The 25566-nt window shown below is 42.0% G+C and overlaps 1 protein-coding gene across 1 annotated transcript; it reads left to right on the forward strand.

The window, feature by feature from the left end:
* SAP30 (Sin3A associated protein 30) lies at positions 1-24764 on the forward strand. The gene is made up of 4 exons (XM_089684039.1): positions 1-352; positions 7831-7956; positions 19178-19276; positions 21077-24764. Exons 1-4 carry the CDS (start codon positions 125-127, stop codon positions 21197-21199), a joined length of 576 nt encoding a protein of 191 aa, XP_089540165.1. The 5' UTR covers positions 1-124; the 3' UTR covers positions 21200-24764.
* The last annotated feature ends 802 nt before the right edge of the window (positions 24765-25566 follow it).

Consider the following 25566-nt stretch of genomic DNA (forward strand, 5'->3'; position numbering starts at 1 on the left):
CGGGGCCAGGCTAAGCTTGCAATGAATGTAATGCTGCGAAGGTCTCAGACATTGTACACACACACATGCCGGGTAGGTCGGGGGAACGTACGACTCATCGCCCGACAAGCTGCATCCACACACCATGATGAACGGATTCCCCTCCGAGGACTTAGCCCGGGACAGTGGGGGAGAGGTCACCTCCCCGACAGCTGCCATCCCCGCCGGGGCTCTGGGTCCTCTCAACGGGCAACTGTGCTGCCTGCGGGACGAGGGGGAGCGCTGCACCCGGCCTGCCGGCAATGCCAGCTTCAGCAAGAGGATCCAGAAGAGCATCTCCCAGAAGAAAGTCAAGATCGACCTGGACAAGACGGTAAGTGGCCGGCGTTGTGTGTTCCCGGGGCCCCTGACATGCCGTGCTATTGTATACTTCGGGCTGCAGAGGAGGCCGGCCATCGGGGACAACAACAAACTAGACAAGTCATCCGCATTGCATGACTGATGGGAGACACACACTGATCGCTAGCAACACGCTGATCACCACACTGATCGCCAGCAACACGCTGATCTGCACACTGATCGCCAGCAACACGCTGATCACCACACTGTACACTGATCGCCAGCAACACGCTATGCAAACTGTACACCAGCAAAACGCTGATCACCACGCTGCACACTGATCGCCAGCAACACGCTGATCACTGCACTACAACAGACACACGCCGATCACCAGTAACACAATGCACCACACACTGATCACAGACTGGGCTGCACACCGGTCACACAATGCACCCTGCCCTACACCAGACACACACCGATCACACACAATGCCGTGCCCGGATCACACACACAGCTGCTTCCTGTCATCTGAAACTTCATGCGATGGCTGTGTGCTCAGTGCTGTGAGCTCCCGGGCGCGGAGCGTGCTCAGTGCTCGGTGGGAGCCGTCTACTATCAGTGGGATATAAACATTCTGCATGGAATTCCCCCTTTTGTGTGGATGTCGGGAATACGTGGCGGCTTCCCGGTCTGGTGCTGGGAAGGGGGTGTACGGTGTAGCGGCGGGTTGGGTGTACGGTGTGGCGGGGCCGGGGAAGACTTTGCTTTTGTTCTGCTGGCTGCGATCAGTCAAGTGCAGGTTGTTGGGGCAGAACAAGTGTCATCCGGCGGTGTGGAGGGACATTCCCCGCATGGAGCACACAGAGCAACAGGGACAGGCGGGCTGCATGTCATGTACAGGACTTGTGTGTTGTCTGCAGACTGGGAGGACTTCTAGCCAGGCCAGTGTGTGTTCCTGGATCCGGCACAACACCGCCTCCGTGCGCAGGGCTCCTCCACCGCTGCCGGGGCGTCCTCCGTGCGCAGGGCTCCTCCACCGCTGCCGGGGCGTCCTCCGTGCGCAGGGCTCCTCCACCGCTGCCGGGGCGTCCTCCGTGCGCAGGGCTCCTCCACCGCTGCCGGGGCGTCCTCCGTGCGCAGGGCTCCTCCACCGCTGCCGGGGCGTCCTCCGTGCGCAGGGCTCCTCCACCGCTGCCGGGGCGTCCTCCGTGCGCAGGGCTCCTCCACCGCTGCCGGGGCGTCCTCCGTGCGCAGGGCTCCTCCACCGCTGCTGGGATTTCCAACCACTACTGGAACTGGGTTTATCTGTGTACACCAGGACTGGGTTTCTGCTCAGTCTGGAGGAAGTTGAATGTGGAGCAGGAGAAATAACATGTGCTGGGGTGTCCTCTATGTACATAGTTTCTCCTCCTGTACAGGGACTGGTATTTCTGCTGTATACATGGCTCATTAACCAGTAGCAAGGACTGAGCTGTCCTCTGTATACATGGAATATACTCCAATATACAGTAAGTACTGGGATGTCCTCTGTATACATGGCTCTTCCACCAGGACTGGGTTGTCCTCTTTGTACACCGGGACTGGGATTTCTGATGTATATATGGCTCCTCCACCAGTACTGGGGCTGGGTTGTGCTCTCTGTTCACCAGTACTGGGTGTTCTGCTCAGTCTGGAGGAAGTTGAATGTGGAGCAGGAGAAATGACGTGCTGGGGTGTCCTCTGTATACATAGTCTCCTCCGGTACAAGGACTGGCATTTCTGCTGTATACAGTGTGTATAGAAAGGAATTACCCCCTTTAACATAATCACATTTTGTGGCTTTGCAGCCTGAAACGAAGACAGACACATATTTTGTTTTATCCAGCTGTATTTCGTCCAAGTGAAAGCTATAACACTAACATGTCAGAAAAAAAATCAAAAACAGAATCTCTGAGTTGGAAAAACGATCACCCTCTTGTGTCAGTATTTTGTTTTTCCACCTTTTGCTTTAATTCCAGCATTTAGTCTGTTGGGTTATGTCTCCACTAACATCACACATTTAGACTTTGCAATATTTGCACACTCTTCTTTGCAGAACTGCTCAAGTTCAGATAAATTTGATAGTGACTGTTTGTGGACTGCGGTGTTCAAGTCATTCCACAGATTTTCAATGGGGTTCAAGTCTGGGCTCTGACTAGGCCAGCAAGGATATTCACCTTTTTGTCCTTCAACCATTGGGGTAATATTTGCTGTGTGCTTTAGGACATTGTCATGTTGGACGGAAAACCTTCTCATTGACAATTTTCTGGCAGAGGGCAGTAGATTATCAAGAATTTGATGGTATTTTGCCCCATCCATTTTTCCTTCTCCTGACAAGTGCTCCAGTCCCAGCTGCAGAGAACCCCCCCCCCCCCCCCCATAACAGGATATTACCACCTCCATGCTTTACTGTAGGAATGGTACTATTTGGATGATGAGCTGGATTGAGTTTCCACCAGACATATAGTTTAGTGTTGAGGCCAAACAATTCAATTTTAATCTGACCATAACGACTTTTTCCATGTGGCCTCAGAATCTTCAAGGTACATTTTGGCAAAGCTCAGTCATGACCACGTGTGGCCTTTCTTGAGGAGTGGCTTTTTTTCTTGTAACCCTCCCATACAAGTCACATTTGTGGATCATTTCTGTTATTGTTGTCACATTCATAGAATGACCACTCTTTGTCATAAATTCCTGCAACTGCTTCAGAGTTGATGTAGGCCTCTTGGTGGCCTCTGTGACCAGTTTCTCCCTGGCTCTTTCATCCAGTTTGGAGTGACATCCGGAACCAGGGAGGTTCTGTGTTGTACCAAATACCTTCCACTTCTTAATAATAAACTTAATTTTTTTTTTTGTATCTGTCTGCTGACTTGTGCCCATCCATAATTGTATCCCTCAGATCATTTGACAGTGCCTTGTGACTCATAGTTGATTGTTTGCTTCAGTTGCACTACAAGAGACTGAAATGCTCCAGGAAAGCTCTTTTTTTGCTGAGCTAATCAAAATTACCACAGCTGATTACAGTTGAAAGTCAAATGGCTTTCTGTGCCATTGAGAAGGTGATTAGCTACACATGATTGAGATTATAAGTCATTTTTAGGAGGGGGTGATTCTTTTTCCAACTAAGTGATTCTGTTTTTGATTTTTTTTCCTGACTTGTTGGTGTTATATCTTTCACTTGGATGTTAGAAGTTGCACAGCTGGATAAAACAAAAATGGTGTCTGTCTTCATTTCAGGCTGCAAAGCAACAAAATGTGATTATTTTAAAGGGGGGTATTCTTTTGTATACCCACTGTACATGGCTCCTCCACCAGCACAAGGACTGAGGTGCCCTCTGTGTACATAGCGCCTCTACTAGTACAAAGAATGCTGTTCCCACTCTGTGTATGACATACACCATTATAAAGCCTCATACACAAGATGAGAATATTTAGGTTTTGGTTTTTTGCTTACTAGTCTCATATAGAAAATAGGTTACTAAAGTTACAAAAATTCTCATATGACAGAATACAATTTTGGAAGTGATAGAATGTGTTGTATTCTTTTATTTCCAAGCATGCGCAGTCTTGGTCTCTCGATATATTTTTTTTTCCAGAATACTGTACTGATTAAAGCAAAAATCGTACATTCTGGTATCATATGAGAAAAACTTTCATGTTTGTCCCTACAGATAATTTAGCATAAACTGGTGTGATTGGCTGTAGAAAGCTGTGTACAAAGCAGATTATCGCACGATTTTCTGATCGTTTGTACTAGGCATAAGTACTGGGATGTCCTCTGTGTATAGGGCTCTTCCACCAGTATTGGGACTGGAGTTTCTGCTCAGTCTTTAGAAAGTTGAATGTGGCGCATGAGAAATGACATGTGCTGGGTTGTCCTCTGTGTACAATACATAGTTTCTTCACCAGTACAGGGACTGGGATTTCTGCTGTATACATAACTCCTCCACCAGTACAAGGACTGTAGTTCCCTGTATGTATATTGTTTATAAACCAATATACGTTCTTGGTTGTCCTCTGTGAACACGGCTCCTCTACCAGTACAAGGGCTGGGGTTCCCTCTGTGTACATGGCTTATACACCAATATAAGGACTACAGTTCCCTCTGTGTACAGGACTCCTCTACCAGATTAAGGACTGGGGTGTCCTCCAAGTACACAGCTCCTCCACCAGTACAGGGACTGAGATGTCCACAGTGTACAATCAAATAACATATTCACCTTGCAAATGTTTCTGGAGATGGCTTGAAGCAAGTGGGTGCTGTAGCAACTGTCAGCTGGAAACCGGTATTAATACAAGTCAAAGCATATAGCACCAGTACACCATGGATCTTCAGAATATCCAGTGCCTGAAGAAGGGGTCCTGCAAGTCCCAAAATTGTCACAATTTACTGCTGTGATGTAATTACTTTACTAAACCTTTGGACACTGTTCTGAAGATCCACGGTGAGATGTGTTGACTCTGTATACAAGGCTCCTCTACCAGTACAAAGACCTGAGTGTCTTCTGTATATACATCTCATTCACCACTACAGGGAGTGGGAGTGCGCCTTTTTTACACAGCTCAATCACTGGTACAGGGACTGGAGTGTACTCTGTGTACATGGCGTATACATCAATATAAGGACTGAGGTGTCCTCTGCATACATTACACATCCACCTATATAACAACTGGGTCCTCTGTGTACGTGGGTACATCACCAGTGAAGAACTGTGGTGTCCTCTGTGTACATGGATACATCACCAGTACAAAAATTGGGTTGTCCTCTGTGTACATGGCTCCTCCACCAGTACAAGAACAGGGGTTTACCCTGTGTACATTGCTCCACCAGTACAAGGACGGAGTGTCCCCTGTGTACATGGCTCCTCCACCTGCACAAGGACTGAGGTGGCATTAGTGTACATGACTCCTCCACCAGAATAAGGACTGGGTTGTCCTTGGCGTACATGGCTTCTCCACCAGTACAAGACTGTGGTGTCCCCAGTGTACATGGCACTATAGGGACTGGGGTGACCTCTATATGGATAGCTCCTCAATCAGTTTAGAGGTTTTGGTGCCTTTTGTGTGCTTTGCTTGTACACCTTTACAGGTGCTGTGGTGTCTTCTGTGTGCATAGTCTCTCCACCAGTACTGGGACTGGGATTTGTGCTGTATAGTCGCTTCTTCACCAGTACAAGGATTAGGTTATCGCCTGTGTACGTGGCTCCTCCACCAGTACAAGGACTGGGCTGTCCTCTCTGTATGTGGCTCCTCCACCAGTACAAGGACTGGGCTGTCCTCTCTGTATGTGGCTCCTCCACCAGTACAAGGACTGGGGTTTCTGCTCAGTCTGGAGGAAGTTGCATGTGGAGCATGAGAAAGGGAACTTGTTTTGTCTGGTCTGCCAAGCCTGGATTATTTAGTGATCACACACGGCTAACCCATTCTCCAGATGGGATTTTCATTGTTTTATCAGTTTACACTATATTCTGGAATGCAATTGTCCAGCTAGTGTGTTTGTTTTTATTATGTATGTAGTGTATATGCACACATTTTTATATACAAATAGATCTGAAGAAAAGGACATGCTTTGATACAGGTTTCTTCTTAGGATACAAATATGCTACTAATTAAATTAAAAAACAGAATGAATTTGTCTAGCAGTTCATTAGATGGCGATAATCAATGGTTCAGCATTTCTCAAAGTATTCCACTGATGTTTTAAATGACCAAATATTTTAAACTCCTTTTTACATATGGTTTAGTGTTTGTTAAACATGAAAAGCACTTTTCTGCTGTATTTTGACGGGGAAGAATTCCCCCAGCACCTGGCAGAAGGTTCACTTAGCAGTAGCTGAGAATCTCCCCAGTACAAGCTCTGAGATGTTAGGCAGTACAGCTTGGAAGTTGTTTGATCAGTGCCTGGGGTTATTATTACTGGGGCTGTCACCTGGCAGGTAGACATCACACTAGTTGCCAATATTATTATTAGGAAAGAGCTCATAAAGCCGGTATTTTTCCTAGAAAAGGTGGCAACCTTTTGTAATACACACTATCTCTCTTACACTTTCATGAAATAAAGGCCTATACATACACACACCTTACAAATCGGTATAAAGCAAAAACATTAAATTATTTAATCTGTAACTATAGGCAAAAAAAATTACATGATACAAGCTGTCACCAGCATTAACCTTCCTAGCGGTAATCCCGAGTGTGACTCTGGGTTAATCTACAGTACCAAAAGCGGTAACCCCAAGCCACACTCGGGATTACACTGTAGTGCTTGTCCTGCGATCCCCTGATCCTTACCTTGTCCTGCGATTCCCCCAATGTCCTCTGACTGTGTCCTCCGGCCAATTCCGGCATCTGTCTTCCAGGTTCCCTTCCCTGCGAGCATCGGGACGCAGGGGGGCAGAACCGGTGGGAGATTCAAAAAAGTAAAAATATGACATGAACACAATACATTGTAATCTGTTAGGATTACATTACTGTATCAAACCATTTCACCTAAATTTTGTCCCTACTGCTTTGTCCAGTGCTTTGCCTGCACTTTTACCGTTCTTTCTGCCTGGAAACTTGAGACCGTCCATGGCATCCAAAAAGTGTCCCTTTAGGTCAAAAGCGGTTTTAGACCAGCTAGAGAACAGCGATAGTGAATTAGAATCACTTGCAGAATTGACCGATAATGATTTGTGGGGAAATTCATCATCAGACACTGAAAGTGACAAAAGCGACGATTCTGCAACTGAGCTCAGCGATGTGCGAACTTGGTGCTCTTTCAAATTTCAGTGTTTTTGGTTTGACTACATTGCTGAATTAAATTTATTATGATACTGTTTTTTATAATTATTTATATTATAATTTATGATTTTGTGTTTCAAACTTTTATCATACCCGGGATGTTTACTAGACTCTTGTTTTGGACAGATTTGTGAGATATTCCTAAGAATTACAGGCCTACAATATAAAACAACAAATTTCCATGCAAAACAATGTACTGCTTTGACATTCAAAAATATTGATCTAATTAAACTGCCAGGGAGGTTAAAGATGAACTCCCTTAGACAGCAAGGTTCAAATGCTTGTTAAAGTGGTTGTAAGGATTCATTTCTTTTCTAAAGTAATAAACTTGTAATATTTACCTGCTCTGTGCGGAGAATGCATTAAGGCAAAAAATCTCTAGCCTTTACAGCCACTTTAGGGGGAGAGGGATAATCTGTAATAAATACCCTGTTCCTTGCTCTAGCAGGCTTCCGGCTCTCTTTTGCTCTCAGCCGTTCCGAGTTGTGGACAGGCTGCACAGTATACAGCATAGAGGAAGCCTACTGAAGCATGGAATATAGTAAGTATGGTAGCTTATTCCCCTACCCCTAGTCTTGACAAGCAGATAAAAGGTGAGACTGTCTATTCATGAAAGGACACCGATATTGGTCTCAGGAGTAGCAATCCATCTGTTAATAGCCCACATATATGTTTCTTTTACTTACACAGAATATATTTTTTCTTTTATAGGCAAGGCATCTCTATATTTGTGACTTCCACAAGAATTTAATTCAGAGTGTAAGGAACAGACGGAAACGGAAGGGTAGTGATGATGACGAAGGGGACTCCCCAGTCCATGACACGGATACTCCGGAGGTATACTTTTCAGATTCATGTTTTTATCTAAGTGCACCTGAAGGACCTCTCCTGCAGGTGGAGAGCAGAGATGGAGCCATCTTACATTACCTGGTTTAGTTTTGGTTGCAGTGAGTCGGCGTCCTGTGTGTGGCCGGTTGCCATTTTTCTGTAGTGGGCAGCACAGTGGCTAAATGATTAGCACTTCCGCCTGACAGTACTAGGGTTGTTTGTTCGAATCCCAACCACGGCACCACCTGCCTGGAGTTTGCATGTTCTCCCTGTGCCTGCGTGGGTTTCCTCCGGGTACTCTGGTTTCCTCCCACACTCCAAAGACATGCTGGTAGGTGAATTGGCTCCTGTCTAAATTGGCCCTAGTATGTGTATGTATGAATGTGAGTTAGGGACTTAGATTGTACACCCCTTGAGGGTTAGGGACTGATGTGAATGTACAATATATATGTAAAGTGCTGCGTAAATTGACGGCGCTATATACAGTAAGTACCTGAAATAAATAAGTGTACAGTCATTATATTATTGTGATAGAACTAGGGATGCACAGATACCGGTTTGTTATCGGTGAGTATGAGTACCCATACTTTCGGTCAAGTACTCGCCCATACCAAATTGCACCGCAAGGAATAGCATGTGATGCCTGTCCAAATCGCATACGGTATGCCTACTGCTCCTGTGTAAACCCAGGCTTGTCCTAGCCCAAGTTCACACAAGAGTGGTGCAGGAAACCCCTGCAGGCATCCCATGGAGGTTTTCCACACCACTTCTGTGTAAACTCAGGTTATGACAAGCCTGGGTTTACACAGGAGCAGTAGGGAAACCATATGCGATTTGGACAGGAATCACATTCATGTTCAAATCGCATGTTAATCTTTGTGGTGCAATTTGCATCCATTAACGCAAATCGCACCGCAAAGCATCGGTTAATGGGAGTATTTTCATGAGTACTCCTGAAAATACTTGGTATCTGCATCAACGCTGGTGTCAGTGCATCCCTAGATAGGTCTATGCTGCTTACTTTATGGTTTGGTATTTGTAGCAAGTCTTCAAAGGACAGTTTTTATTGAGGCATTTGAAATTGTACTGTTTTGTTGAATAACGGAAGTCATTTTATGTTTTAGATTTAATGGAAAGGGAAAAAGAACACCTATCTCAATTTGTCATGTTTACCTTGATCATTAAAAGTGAAAGTAAAATAAATTTTTAAATTTTCGGTTCTCCCCAGAACAGTAATAGAGGGGAAATCTTCCCATGGGAGCACTAGTTCGGGTGACAATGATGACAACTGGGACTACACCGTGTTGGAGGGATTTCCTCTCACTTCCTGTTTTCTGCTATGGGACAGGCAGTGAAGGAAAATCCCCCAAATGGGAAATGGATGGACAAACAGAACATGACTGGGATATAGCGGTAGATCTCCTTAAGCCAGCCATACATAGTGCTGAACCAGCCAAATTTTGATCTATCGATCAGCTTCTGTACAACCACCCTGTTGTGTTTTTTTCTGAACAATCAGTGCCACTGGCTGTATCGGGAACACTGATCATTGTTTTCTGACACCAGGGAACGCCATTCGCCATGAGAACACATTAGCATAGCATGAGTGATTCCTCCATTCACCTTAGATGTGTGGATGGGGGGATCAGCACTTTTTTTTTCATTAAGACCTGTCTTACACTATGCAAAATGAAGCCTTTAGTTCAACTTTAAAATAAACCATATTTATCCCATCAAACAGTACTTATGCGCAAAGTCTGTTGTAAGCTCTTTATTGCTTTCTTTCTGATTTCACAGTGCTATGTCAATAACTAGATATCAGCTGAGAAAGCTCTGGAAATTAGACATTTTTTGGCCTCATTCACATGGGGGGAAGATTACTGTACACCCCAGTCCTTGCCATGTATAGAGCAGAAATCTCAGTCCCTGTACTGTACAATATGGTTTTTATGCAACTGGAAGGCACCCAGGCATTTTGGGTCCAGGGCCACTCATGTTTCCCTGTAGACTTACAAACGCTCTATGTTGTATCCAGGGTGGATTTGATTTAAATCACGATTTAAATCACTAGTCAGTAAGGCTTGATTTAAATCATAGTTTTCTACATAAAGACTAATTCTTGCTGGTATAACTTTAATATGCAAGTAGATGAAGATTTTTAGAATAACTTTTCATATTAGTTTTTTTTTATCCCCAGTTTAATAGGTTAATCATTCATATTTGGACAACTTTTCTGTTGTACTTAGGAAGAAGAAAAATCATTCCCTTAATAATAACAATTTAAACATATTTATTCAACTGAAACAATAACATTACATCATATGTTATTTGCTTAAACAAACATCCATGTTTGTTCACTAATTTGGCTAAACAAAATATATATATTTTAAGAAACTTAGACTGTCAGCCCCTTCCTCCTCACACTTCGTTTCACTTTCTTCTTGTGCAGATCTATTCCACTCCAAACAATCAGAAAAATATTGATTCTATTCACTGAACTTCTCAAAACTTAGCACTGAAGGGGTTGATTCTGTATTCATAGGTTTGTAGAAGTTAGGATTAAGGTCTTTTTCTTAACTCTGTTCATGTTATAACATTTATGCTGTGAAGAAGAGGCATGTGATCTCCGCTGAGTCAAATTCAGTTTTGAAAACTGCAAAAGTAAACCAAGCATCTGTGATAATATCTTGTAGGCAGAGAAACTGCCCAATAATCTTACAAAAACCTCTGGAAGAGCATGACATTGTGAATGGATTCATGGAATTTATTTACCAAAAAAATTAAACATATACAGCCTTATTCTACATAATTAAAAAAACGAATCTTTATTTCATGATGGAATAACCTTTGGATGGTAATATATTTTCCTCAAAAAGCATTTTATTTAAAAAAATCCGATTTAAATAAAAAAAATCCAATTTTTTTATTTATTTATTTATTTTTTTAAATCATTGATTTTTATCCACCCTGGTTATATCACACATACAGCCGCAGCGTGTCATTGATGTATATGGTTGGCTGTATACAAACGCCTTTCACTTCCAGACTCCTTCTAGTCCCACAAACACATGACCCTCTGCACCCATGTGAATGAGACCTTAAAGCAGGAATATTCTCATCGATTTAACAGTTTAAGAAAACAGTTACATTCTGGCCATGTGCCAGGAATGTAACTGTCACATTGGTATTGTTCTCAACCAAACTATCAAACCAATAAATGGCTGGTGTCATAAATGATCACATGTGAAGATCAAACAGAGACCAAGATGGCAGCTTCCTTGGCTGAAAATAATAGAAGGGTTTAGTTCCACTTGAAGGTAAAGTCATCTTTTACACATTTTTACTGTGTACAATGACATCATCCCTCCTTTCCAGATTGGCTGGAACAATTCTTTTCTTTTCTAATGACTAATAGAAAATATAATTCCAGCTAATGGGTAAAAAAGGAATGTGATGCCGAAAATGGGCAAAGTGGATTTTTACACGTTTTCGCAGCTGTTATCTAGGGATTGCTAAACAGCTGTGACATGCTATAGATAGCAACAAAGAGCTTACATTTAAAGTACTCGCTTTCACTTGCATACAGCATTTACAAGCAAAATTCTTTTTCTGTTTTTTTTTTTTTTTTTCAAGAACTAGAATAGATTTATACATAACTACATTTACATGAATGTACACACAAATTCTGAAAATACGCTGAGCTCCATTTGCAGGATACTGACTCTTTTCTTCGTACATTTCTAAGCGCAGATGTAGAATGCTGCCATGTGCATGAACACATTGGCTATAATAGAGTTGCTGTGAGATTTCCCCCCCTCCCAAAAAAGAGTGGGTTTTTTTTTTTTTGTTTTGTGGGTTTTTGTTTTTGTTTTTTTCGCATTTGTGAGCATTAACTCTTAGATGGGATATGCTGGTGGGATAGTACTTTGCGTGCCAAATTAGGATGCCTGCATTGTGCATGTTACATATGGTACCATTCATCCATATGGAAGGTGTGCGTGCTGAAAACTGCAATAAAAATACGGAAAGCAGGAATTTTTAAAACAATATCACACCAAAATGCATAGATAAAACTATGCCATTGCAAATAATCGTATATTCTATTACCATGACTGGCCAAATTTGTGCAACAATCATCTAATTTCTGTGGACGCCTTTAGAGCTCATCTATAGACATTTTTTTTTAATTTTTCCATAAAGTCTGTGATCCGCCCCCCCTTCTGGCAGAATTCCTTTTTTCCTTGGTGGTCACTGGGACAGAAAGTGAAAATATATTTCCCCAACTGAAGTATTTTTTTATTTTTTTTTGCTGGAGTTCCGCTTTCATAGAACAGTGGAAGGAAATGGGAACCATTCTGTCATTGCGAAGTCACATGAATGTTGAATTGATCTTGGAGAAGGAACTAAGGAATTGTGCAAAATGATTCTCTTCCTCTTGGCTTGAACAAGAAATACTGTTTGCTTAGTGTTTAAAGGAAACCTGCACTGAGAAAAGTATTTGAGCTGCTATTGGTGGACACTCCTTTTAGAAAATGCTGGTTTCCAGAAGGTTATGTCCATCGAAAGGCTTCATTATTTTGTGTCAAGGGCCAAGTATGCAGATCAGGAGTTCCAAATATTTTGGGGTTTTACTACCTACCGTTGACTGATAAATCATTCAGGTTAAAGGCAACCAGGAAACTGGTATTTTCAGAATAAGGTCTGCAATAGCCACATATTTTTTCTTTTATGTGTTTCCTTTAGTGCCAGTTCACATGCGTATATGCGGATTGAATGTGATTTGAACTGCATCTGATCCACATGACATGTAAAGTAACATTTCTCTCGATGGTGCCTGTTCACATATGTCCGGTGCACTGGCGGTGAAGATTAGGGCCCGTTCACACTGCACGCGTTTCATTGTGCTTTTTTTCTGCTTCCAAAACACACAGAAAATAAGTTATATGGTTGTCAATGTCATAGTTTACATCAGTGCTTGCAGTTCCAGTTGCAGAAGAAAAAGTAGAACATGCTGCATTTTTCCTGCACAGAACTGTACTGGAAAGCAGTAAAACGTATCAAAAACACACTGGAATGCACATGTCCCTATTTCAATTGAAGTAAAAAAGAGGGGAAAAAATGAACTGGAAGGTATCAAAAATGCACCGTAATGCGTCAAAAACACTCATCTGGAATGCATCTGGGCTGCATTTCTATGGTGTGAACTGGCCTTTAATGCGGTTTTAAAAAAAAAGAGTCCTGTACACTTTCTGAGTAGTGTGGACCGGTTCAGGTGCGGATTAGATATCCGGTTTTAGAAGCGGTTCCCATAGAAGTCAGTAGCCTGGAATCCGCACCTGAACCAGGCCGCACTGCTCAGAAATCGGACAGGACTCTTTTTCAAACCAAACTGAATCCTCATCACCAGTGCACTGGACATATGTAAACAGGCACCATTGGAAGCAATGTTTTTTCACATGTCGTGCAGATTGGATGCAGTTCAAACCGCATATATGTGAACCGGCAGTTAATCTGTTTGCAAACACCTGGTTACTTGGGGATTTTTTTGTGTTAAATAATTGACATATATTACCAGACCATACACATGAGATGAATATTGGCTGATTGGAAGAATCAGAGTGCCAAAGACTTCCTTGGCCAACCAGTGTTGGGGCAAATAGTAGTTGGTGATGTTAGGTTTGTTTTGAGTAAAAAAGTTTATTTTTTCTCTGGGGGTGTGTCAGGGATTTTTCCTTTCTGTCCTCTTGGCAACCTCCATAGCCATGAAGACACATACTTTGATCTTTCATTGAGATTATAGAGGAATTTCAAGTTTTAAGAAACGAACACTTACCAGCCCATGGAGTCCAGTGTTCTTTTCCCCACAGTTGATTAACCAATGGCCCAAGCAGATCTCATTCTCACCTAGAAAAGAATTGAGGGAGTGGGAGCGGGTAACTGTCAAAATAGGTACCTGCTCCCCTTCAAAAATTGACTCTTCCAATTCTTCAGAAGTGGAGGAGGGAAATGAGAAGTACTTTCACTTTTGAGTTTATGTCTGCTTCAAAGTGATTGTAAAGTTACAAATAAAAAAAAAAAAATAACAAACGTGTCATACTTGCCTGCTCTGTGTAATCGTTTTGCACACAGCAGCCTCTAACCTCCTCCTTCTCAGGTCCCCTGCTGGCACTCCTGGCCCCTCCTCTTTCGACAAGTGCTCCCAGAGCAAACCGCTTGCTGGGGGGGGCACTCATGCGTTCTCCCTCCTGAGCTGGCCTTGTATGTTCATAAGACACATGGAGCTCGGCCCCACCATCTGTTCCCTCCTCACTGGCTGTGATTGACAACAGGCAGAGCCAATGGCTCCCACAGCTATGTCTGAGCCAATGAGGAGGGAGAGACCCTGGAGAATCGATGCTTTTGTGCATGTCACTGGATTGAGATCAGGGTCAGGTAAGTATTAGGGGGAGCTGCATGAATGCATGAAGGTCAAAAACCTTCAACCTTTAGAACCACAAGTTTGTAGCTGGTTTTTCACAGGCAAATGAAACACGTAAAACTTTAGGGCTCCACAGGTTTTTTTTTTTTTTTTCTTGTTACCATGTGCTTTTGGTGCGAGGAAATTAAATACATTAACAAGGTACATTGAGGTGCCATTAAGAATTAATGGCACTGTTGCATGCCTGCAAACGCAGAACATGTTTTTTGTATATTGAGGGAACATGGGCAATTTTGTACTTGTTCCTGCAATGCACAATTGTGAGCTTAGCCTAAGCTTTGGTAAAAAAAAATGCCCAAAGCTCCTAAACTTGCATTTTATCAGCTGCTCGTGGTGTACATGAGCCCTAAGACTGGCCATAGATGGACTGAAAATCGGCTGATTCAGCGGGGACCAGCTGAGCTTCGATCCGTGTATGGTCATCTCTGTTGGACAGGAGTCAGTTGTTAGATTGACTTTGGGAATGTTGGAAAACTCTTCTTGATCAGCAGCTGCAACCTCCTGCAGGAAGAATCGTACTATGAGAATACAATGTCCCAGCAGGGAGGATTCTTCTATGGCCACCTTAACTGCCCATAGAGCAAGGAATCTATTGCCCAGTTTGCTCGCCATACAGTATGTTCTAGAACAACGGGAAAAATTGTGCTGTCTGAATTCAAACAAAGATAAATCCATCACCAGCACACCATTGGTTGGACATCAGTATGTTTTCTTCACATGCATAGACTCTGTCCCAACAATTTACATTTCTTTCCTATGTAGGGTTCCTTTATCACCACACTTTGCAGAGGGAGATTGATGTGCTGCATTGCTTCCACATATATGTGCAGATATATGCAAGTGGAGAATCTGTTTTTACGAAGGTGATTTAACTAGGCCACTCTGCATACTAATTAGGGCTGGCTGCTGGGCAGTGTTAGTCTAATGCCCTTCTGGGGCCTGATTTATTATGTGATTCTGTGGACTTGAAAAATATATCATCTTCACATGGCTGGATGTGTGCAGTGAATACAGGCTCACTTTAACTCCTTTTCCACATGGCTAAATCAGGCCCAGTCTCTCTTTATATCGCTTCAAAGCAAATCACACATTTTTAAATCCAGCTCTTCACATATTACCCTTCCCATTTGTACTCCCTTGATAATTATACATTACCGTCTTTAATAAATGAACATATTACACAAACAGCAATTAATGTTTGTGGAGCATCCCTAGTTTTATTGAGTAGTCTTAAGATTTATAAGTTGCTGGTCATATCATAGCAATGCAATATGTAGGCATAGTTTTTACGGTCAGTTTGTTGCCAATTAACCCTTCTCTGCTCCCACCTTTTATCTCACCCCCTCCCCAGCTCCAGTGGGCGCTGGAAGAGTGCGGTAACTGACAGTCACTGCTCTCTGCACCAAGCCAACTGAGAAATGAGCGATCAGCGGTCATGTGATTGGCCAGTTTTCTAACATGGAACAGCTGTAGCATCACACTGATGCTGCTGAATGAAGGTGAATATGTGGGGTTTTATTTTCTTCATAAGCTTCTACTTTTGCGCATGCGCAGTAGGAAAACAGCCGCAAGGCTTCACTTAGTCAAGATGGCGGCACCAGAATCCGATTTAATTAACATTCACAGAGGTCCGGTCAGTAAAATTTTTATTCATTAGGGGTCCGAGTCTCATATTGTGCCATATCTTTCATATTATAGCCCTCTCCTTTTACAATATAGCACCCCTTTACTTTATAGCACCCCTTTATAATACATCATTCTTTACAATACAGCCCCCCTTTACGTCACAGTCCCCCCATATACATGACCGTGTCCCCATTATAACACAGGCCCCCTTTGCATTACAGTGTCTCCTTTCCTTCAGTGTCCCCAGTCCTCCACATCACAGCCCCCTCCCCTTTTATTTGCCTCCCATTCCCCTTCACAGCTCCCTCTTTCTTGTATCCCAGTCCCCTTCATAGCCACCCCCCCCTTTCCTTGCTTCTAAGTCCCTTTCACAGCCCCCCTTTCTTGTATCCCAGTCTCCTTCACAGCCCCTCTTTCTGGTATACCAGTCCCCTTCATAGCCACCCCCCTTTCCTTGTATCCAAGTCTCCTTCACAGCCCCCTTTCTTGTATCCCAGTCCCCTTTATAGCCACCCCCTCTTTCCTTGCATCGAAGTCCCTTTCACAGCCCTCCTTTCTTGTATCCCAGTCTCCTTCACAGACCTTCTTTCTGGTATACCAGTCCCCTTCATAGCCACCCCCCTTTCCTTGTATCCAAGTCTCCTTCACAGCCCCCTTTCTTGTATCCCAGTCCCCTTCATAGCCACCCCCTCTTTCCTTGCATCGAAGTCCCTTTCACAGCCCCCCTTTCTTGTATTCCAGTCTCTTTCACAGCCCCTCTTTCTGGTATACCAGTCCCCTTCATAGCCACCCCCTATTTCCTTGTATCCAAGTCTCCTTCACAGCCCCCTTTCTTGTATCCAAATCTCCTGCACAGCCCTCCCCCCTTTCCATGTATACTAGTTCCCTTCACAACCCCCCCCCCCTTTTCTTATATACCAGTCCCTTCACAAACTCCCTTTCTTGTTTCCAAGTTCTTTTCAAAGCCCCCCTTCTGTACATTCCCCAGTCCACTTTACATAAAAGCCCTCTAACTGACGTCCCATTTCTCCCTTCCATTCACAGTCTCTCTATAACCCTGCTAATCCTAACTTGCACGGCGGTTGGTGGGTGGGCTTGTCTGGATGGGGGCGGGACTTCTAAGCTTTTCCTGTTGGTGGGCAGGTGATTGCTGGGATTGCATCATGTCCTGACAGTATAAATGGTATTTAACACCACATGTCCTGACAGTAAGTCTGTGGTTTGTGAGCTACCATTGGTCCCACCCTCTGGCGTACCGCACCTTCTGCCTGCCAGGGATGAAGGCTGGGGCGGCAGCGGGAGAAGGAGGATTTCAGCTGGGAGAAGAACCATGGTCCGGATAGGACTGTCTTTTGGTCCGGGTTCGGACCACGGTCCGCCATTTAGTGACGACTGCGTTAGTCAGTTGAACAGTCAGCTCCGTTGAGGACACTGCTGTATGCCTGGACAGCTAAGTTCCCTAATATTAAAAGTCAGCAACTACAGTATTTGTAGCTGCTTACTTCTAATTTTTTTTGGGGTGGGTGCTGGAACTCCTCTTTAAGTAGATGATACTGCAACCAGTGTCAGTACAAATCTAAAAGAAATGTATACATGTTTAAGCTCCCTAAGGCTGCTTTCACACTGATCCGTTTTTTTTTACGCTTTTGCATTTAAAAGCGGAAGAAAAAGGTATGATGATGTATTTCAATGGAATACTTTGCACTGCTCCATTGCAGGTCAGGTCCATTTTGTTTTTGTTTTTAAATCCTGCTAGCTGCATTTTTGTTGCAGGTTTGGTGCGGTAAAAATACCACACTAAAATTGCACGTCCCCATTGAAATCAATGGAAAACATGGCAAAACACACGTCCTATAAAAACGCACCTTTTTGTCAAAAAAAAAATGTCTGCCTCAAATGCACCATGTTAAACAATACTTGGACTCACCGAAAATGGTCAGCAAAGTCCACAGTGGCAGAGACAATTGGTCTGTCCTATTATTTTACATTTTCTTCTTAATGCCACTCTGTAGGGGTTTGTCACAAAACCGACTTCCTATCTGATCTCTGTGAGACACTGAAGGATGGTGCTGCTTGAATGGGAACATGTGGCATCCTTGTACATGTGGCCCATTCTGAAGTGCCACGGCACCCCCCAGTTCGAGAATTGCTGCTTTGAATACACTGGTGAAAGTGGAAACAACAACACTTGTAGTATAGGTGTCATGCACATGCTTAAAATATATGTAAACGCTCACCTTGTAAAACAACCCCATAGAAATGAAAAGCAAAAGATTTGCATAGAGATATAAAAAAAAATAAATACCTTTTTTATTTATTTTTTTATTTTCTAAATAAGTGATCATATACCCTCTATTCTCAGCTGCATAAGGAATTTACAGAGCTGTGGAAGGAGAAGCAGCAGCACACTAGTGTTCCCAGTGAATGGCTGTGCAAGGATGAGGGGGGGTGGAATAGAATGTGGTAAATTTGTATTAGGAAAGCAGAGAAACTGGAATGAACAGCAAGCCTTTCACAAAAAAAAGAACCATTACAAAGAGAACGGGATGCTTTTTCTTACAAATACATGGACCAGCAGGAACATATTGGGAATATGAAATGTTGGGTTGACATATGCATTAATACCGTCTATCAGTTGTATTTTGTAAGAAATACAAGATTAAATGTGTCCTCTCCCACAGGCAGCGTGATAACCTGAGAGAGCTTTAGAACCAAATGTGTTCTTGGTGCAGGGAACTGTCTGGCCCAGCAGAAAGACCTGAACACCCTCTTATAGCACTTAAGTGTAGAAAGTCTTAGAAATCATTTAATGGGTACTCTATGACTTTTCAGTCATAACAGATAAATGCTATAAAACAGCCTGCTATCTCTAGACCTGTATTTTCCAATATTGTTTTATAGTCATATAAAATAAAGCATAAATTACAAGGTAGATTCTCTAACAGCTTATCTCCTGTTGTGACAAGAACGTCTGTGGTGAGGAAAGCAATTCTGTAGGGAACGGTTTTGAAGGCCATTTCAGAAACTCAAAAAAAAAAAAAAAATTCAGATGGTATCATGAAATCAGAAGTTGTAAAAATAATCCTTGCAGCAACCTTGATTTTATATAGCTTTTTAATGTTCTAGGTGGACCTTTTCCAGTTGCAAGTAAACACATTAAGAAGATATAAGAGGCATTTCAAATTGCAAGCAAGGCCTGGACTGAATAAAGCACAGCTTGTTGAAGTAAGTTTACTGTTTGTGCATTGGAGATGTGGAAGTATACTGACAGGTGCATAGTATATTTGTATTATTGGAAGAATTGTCATTATATTTTTATTGGCCTTTGTCCTTGTGACATTACAGGTTTATTTAACAAAAGCAAAAAAGCTGTAATATGAAGTAACCCGTATAAGCTAGAGTAAGAATGGATTAATCACTTGACACCCGCTCACATATACTGCGAGCTGGCGGCAGGTGCAGGCTCGGCTAATGTAAAAATACTTTGCTGGTTTTCTTCTGGGTTTAGGGTATGCGTGCTCATGCCCCCTTCTGTGCACTGCCATTGGACACAGCATGATTTTGTTAGCAGTTTCAGCCAATGATTTATGGCTGATACCAGCTGCTCAGCTACTGTATGTCCAATCACAGAACAGAGTCCTGTGTTTACCACATCAGAGGCAGTTTTATTGTGGGTGGACCAGCCTTTCTCAACCAAGGTTCCTTCTAACAAATACAAGGACTAAAAAAAGATTAACCAAGGGCCTGAACAACTGATATAGAAGGGATTAAATTCAAGATCACCCAGTATTATTGGCTACCATATGATCGCTGAAAGTTAATGGACGTGGTCACCAAAACTCATACTCAATACGTATGGGCATAGGGAAAAGCATTCCCCGAACAAAGATCGTTTCATGTGGGACCATGCAGCTTTATCAAAGGGCTTTTATTAGAAAAAACAAAACAAATGTGCATTGCACAAATATACACAAAAAAGCTGAGCACACTACCACCATAACTTCACCAAACTAAAAAGACAATGTTGTCTCGTCACCTTAGCAGCTGCTCATACAACCTCCAACATACACACTAAGGGGAAGGGGGCGGGAAAGGCTAAAGGTGCAACTTGGGAACATATGGGGCAAGAACCATGTATGGAATGTAAGAGTCGGATGATTGTCATTCAGTAATGTCCCATATAGTAGAGATAGGAGTCAGGTAGAAGACCGGTTGTCCCATAACTATATATAATGAATAATAATCGGACGCCTGAGAATTCAATTACATTTGCAAGTGAGGCTTGCCGGTCATAATCTGGATATGAAGGTTCCTTCAGCAGTGAGCAATAACATACTGATCTGCCTACACTCGCCACCAGAGCAAGGAGGCATGTTTACATTGACCATGGACATAATTTTTGTGTTTTTTTTTTTTTTTCCTACCATTTATTACTGAAAATAATTTACTAGCAGAATGTAGGGATATAAAATATATATATGTGTGTGTGTGTGTGTCCTGGATGTCAAATGAAACATGTATGCCACAGTATTTCTTCATTTAAAATTTTCTACCATGTACTCAAAAGTTAATGTACAGCTGTAGGTATACTCCCTTTTAGCAAGTGTTCCCTCATACTTGAAAATTATTTCCAGAATTCCTCTGGGGAAAAAAGGTTGAGAAAGACTTGGCTAAACTATTAAAAAAAGTGAAAAACTTAGCAACTCTGGCAGGTTTAATTGCTGTATGTGCCTTCCTTGCCATGGTGTCACAATGATAGTGTGGGGTCACATAAAACAAGGTGGGTCAAACCGTTTTGCTCTCAACTCAAAACTTAAAAGAATTGTTCTAACTGGAAATGGGCTTTAACAGGGCGCACTGAATACGTTTTTGTTGTGGACAAATAGAAAAAATTAATTTGATTGTATTGGTACCATTTGGCTTATTGTTGAATATGAAAAAAATTCTCGTCAAGGCTATTTATTTTATCTATTTTTCACGGTGTCAAATGTACTTATTTCTGTATGTTACTGTTTTGTTGTTTAGATCATCGGAGGCCATTTCAGAACACTCCCAGTGAATGAAAAGGACACACTAACATATTTCATCTGCTCGGTGAAGAATGAAAAAAACAAAGCAGATCACAAATCTGATGGGGGACTCCACTAGTGAAAATGGACATTTTATGGACAGTTTTGGGTTTGCTCAAGGCCTTGGAATGGAAGGACAGTTGTAAATAAAATTCAGTGTTATTTTAGTGATTTCTGTGGAAAAGTTATTTTGTTGTTTCATCTAAAAATGTTTCTCTACTTCCTAAGCCTGTAATTGAGAAATGTCACTTTTTTGTGACCTATAATTTACCATAAACCTGGTTTATATGAGCTGGTGGGCAGTAATTTAATACACTATTAAGGTGGAACTTAAAGCTATAGGCAAAACTTTTTTTTTTTTTTTTCTGTTTGGATAGAGTAAAAGAGAGTCATAACCCCAGACAGATTTTTTTGCGTCATCTGGGTCACATTGTGGAGATTTTCCTTCACTTCCATAGCCAAAATGGGAAGTGAGAAGAAATCCCTGCAGATTAAGGGAATTCCTTGGGGCCCCCTAGGTCATCAGAACAAGTGCCCACGTTGTAAGATGTCCCCTCTATTACTTTTCTGGGGACAGCCCAACACTTGGGATTTTTTTTACTGTCACTTTCAATGATAATGATGAACAGGATAAATCGAGATGCTGAACCTCCCTAACAAGGGCACAAAAAGCAATAAAAAAAACCTTACAGGTGTTCTAATCCATCTCCACTGTGTCCAAAACAAAGCAGAAAAAAAGTTTTGCTTCATACATATATTTTAACTTTACAAATGTGTATAATTTACATCTGGGACATATGTTGCTGGTCCTTATGTAGGAACAGTATCTGTGCCATCATGCCATTTCTCTTGCTATTCCATCTAACAGTACCTGAGAGGCTGTCGTAGGCAGTTTTTAGCTCCCTCTCCTATACCATGGCTGGCTCACAATCCTTAGATAGTAGCTGTGAAACTGTTAAAAAAAAACAAAAACTTTACTTTTAGAAGGCAGATCTACAATTCCCGTCTACCAAATATTCCTAAACCCATTGCAATTTCTTCATTCTCTAAGGCCGAAAATATTTTTTTACTGACCGTTTACTTTTATAGCATAGATCTGTCAGCCAACAGCAAAAATAGTAATTCCAGCCAACTGGCAAAGAGAAGATTTTTATCCAGGCAGACCTCTGAGGATAAAGGTGTTCTGTAGAAAGTTTCACAGCTGTTATCTAGAGCTTTCTAGATGCCCCTTTCGCACCTGAGCATTCTGAAGCATTGCTTGAAGCTTCACTAAAAGCACTTGAACACTCAACACTAGGATTTCCATTCTATTCAATAGTGCCTGTTTGCAGCTGAGTGTAGTAGTGCTTAAAGCTCATTGCTTAAAACCTCTGTTGGGCAGAGTTGTATTTTAGCCCTAATAGACTTCAAAGAGAACACTTGGGAAACAGGCATTACTTGCATTTTGCAGGTTCTATCTTGACTAGTAACTAGCTTTTCATTGGCTAAAAATAATAATAATACAAAAAATATAAACACCGAAGCCTGAAATGTGGAAAAATGCTCAAAATGCATGTACAAAAGCTCTCTGGCCCCATTCACATTCGGGACTTTGGTCATTTTTTGTGTAGTGACATGAAATAAGGAGCAAAAGGAAACTTACAACAGCCCCTGTACACAGGTACTGTTATATTGAACAGCAAAAAAGGATCATTTTCCTTTCATTTCCTGACTTTGTAGCACTTTTATACATTAGACCCACTTTATTCTACAGTGTATATATAGTGATAAAAGGCTGTGTTCAGACCAGCACATTGGAAGAGGGGATACAGATGTATAAAGATGTATCATAATGCTATTTCCAAAAGGACCTTTTGAAATATAATATTTTAATTTGGTTTAACATAGATAATTTCATTTTCTATTGAACTTTATTTGACCAAAAATGCTTATTTTCTGAGAACCAGATGACCGCCACTCTCAGCTAATAGTGTGAACTTAGGTAGTAGGGATGGCTTGCAATGGTTATTGTAGTGCTGACTCTCACCTAACCGTGAGGCCAGCTATTTCTTTGGAAAGGGTTAGCTATGTATAATGGAAAATTATAACTTGTTTTAACCTGATTGATGAACAAGGAGTGCGTGGCAGTATGGAGAGCTCGCAAGTGTTCCACAAGAGCTAACACAAGTTTGCTTCACAATAGCAGCCTAGGGATGTTGTAAAGCTACATTTTCAGCATGTGAAATGCAAGGCAGTATTTTATAGATTTGCCAGCACTGTGCTGCTACAAATCCCTTTGCATTAAAGCGGAACTAAACCGTCATCTTTTCCAGCCAAGGAAGCTGTCACCTTAGCACATGTTTGATCCCCAACTGCCATGATACTGCACATGTGATCAGTTATGACACCAGCCATTTGATGGTTTGAGAGATTGGTTGGGAGCACAAGCAAATGTGACAGCATTCCTAGCATGCAGGGAATGTATGTGTTTTTTAACACTGTTAAATCAATGGGTTTAGTTCCGCTTTAAGATGTGCCCTGCTTCTCCACAAAGTTTCAATGGGTTATTTTTATGTATGCATACATGAAGAACAGTTGTCGGAACTCTTGTTCCTACATCTTGTTCGTGGCGATCACATTTAATATGTGTGCCCCACAGTAAAACTGATTTATGGAAACTCAATTAAAAAGTAGACTTGTTTGAAGGCCCAACTGAGAGCTATTAGCAATTATTGCATGTATGCTCTGTTTTCCTAAATCAGCAGGGTTTGCCTCTAGGCAGTGTTTGTCAGAGTCATTTTATATATGATGGTGACAGGCATTCTGCTAATATAAATAGGAGTTAACTGGGGAGAAGAGGTTATGCCACCTGGTGTGGTCTTCAACAAGGCAAGGAGCAGTAATCCATATGAGACCTCATCTTTCATTTAGTTGACTGCACTTAACAGCTGAAATCTTACCGGTTGCTCTGGGTAATCGCACATCATGGTTGCTCATTGTACTGTAATATTTCTAGCATACTCTTTAAGGCACTTAAAACGAGAATAATGATGGTGTGTCATGTGCAGTTACCTGCAGAAGCCAATCAGGTGTGCTTATCTGACCACTGCAAAATGAAATTTTGTAAGTCACTGTGCTTTGCACATAATTGCTGCTCTTTACACTGCCTTATTAGACTATTTTATTTGTGTTTAGATGCAGCACATGCTTGCTGCACTTTTCGCAGGCAAGACTTCTTAAGTTAACACGTTTTAATTATCATTTCTGTATATGTATACAAATATATAAGGTGGCGGAAATTGACAACACCACACTCTCTCTGCACTATGTGTTTCAAATGCTGACAAAATATACTGTTAAATAATGCTATATGTGCATTTCCTACTATTGATGTTATGCCATGACTCATTTGAACAACTCACGCTTGAATAAATTTGCTTTCTTTAGGTTAGGACTTCATTTGGTGTATAGCATGTATTAATGCTATAGGTTGCACAGACCCACATATCGTATGATAGCCTTTAGAATTTGCACTTTCCTTTTCTGGGGATTTTTGTCACTTAAATATTGTTGGCATGTGTTGGTTAATGTTCGTGATTTAAGTCCCTGGATCAACCTGAATGTATAATATTGTGATGGCTTTAATAAAAAAAAAGTGTTACTGATCTTTGTTTTGTGATGCTAAATAATTTTTTTAAACATTATACATAAACAAAAGGACCCTTTCTCACAGAACTACGTAATGGCATTCATTTTGAATTTGCACCTCCACAAAGCACCTATGTTGCAGTGCCACCTCAACACACAGTAACACACTACTGTACAATGTGATGCACCTGCATCAACTAAAATTATAAAGGTAAATTTCCCTAAGGCATCTTTCAGGACAGCACCTCTGAGAGAAGGCTATTCCCCCTTTCCAGGAAATGCTGACACATCATACTTTAAAAGGAGTGTCTCTCCGCCAGCTGTGAATATCTAGTGTTTCCTTGTGGGGAGATACTGCAGGGAAACCTGTTGTGTGACTGTTCCTAGGGGCAGTCCAGTGTGTATTCATTATGGAAAGTCCATATATGGAACCAGATATGTATATATCTTCGGTATTCTTAATCTGTATCTTCTGCCTTTTTAGAGGTATCAAAGTAATTCCTTCCAATTCATCAAAATGCGGAGATACTGCAGGGAAACCTGTTGTGTGACTGTTCCTAGGGGCAGTCTGGTGTGTATTACCAATGATTAGGGTGGTTGCTGGGGGATCTAGCCTAGCTGTGATTGGTATACCCTATTTGCTGATTTCTCAGGGAGGATAAGGGCTACCTCTTTGTCAACAACCGCTTTCCCTCTGATGTGTGGGGGAAAGTTCTATAGATCTGCTCCCTTTTTTTTTTTTTTTTTTTTTCAAGCCCAGGGAGGGTCTTTCCTGGAATTGGGGGTTGCTTCCCTGCTGGTGGGTGCAGTGTTAGCCTC

Source organism: Staurois parvus, unplaced genomic scaffold, assembly GCF_062004578.1.
Source record: "Staurois parvus isolate SC_StPar_1 unplaced genomic scaffold, SC_StPar_1.0 ptg000334l, whole genome shotgun sequence".
NCBI lineage: Eukaryota > Metazoa > Chordata > Amphibia > Anura > Ranidae > Staurois > Staurois parvus.

What these genes read in the sequence shown, in the direction of transcription:
- SAP30 (XM_089684039.1), top strand. Translation starts at nt 125, where the DNA reads ATGATGAACGGATTCCCCTCCGAGGACTTAGCCCGGGACAGTGGGGGA. An exon ending in AGATCGACCTGGACAAGACG is followed by an intron (nt 353 to 7,830) that starts GTAAGTGGCCGG and finishes TTTCTTTTATAG; the next exon opens with GCAAGGCATCTCTATATTTG. An exon ending in ATAAAGCACAGCTTGTTGAA is followed by an intron (nt 19,277 to 21,076) that starts GTAAGTTTACTG and finishes TTTGTTGTTTAG; the next exon opens with ATCATCGGAGGCCATTTCAG.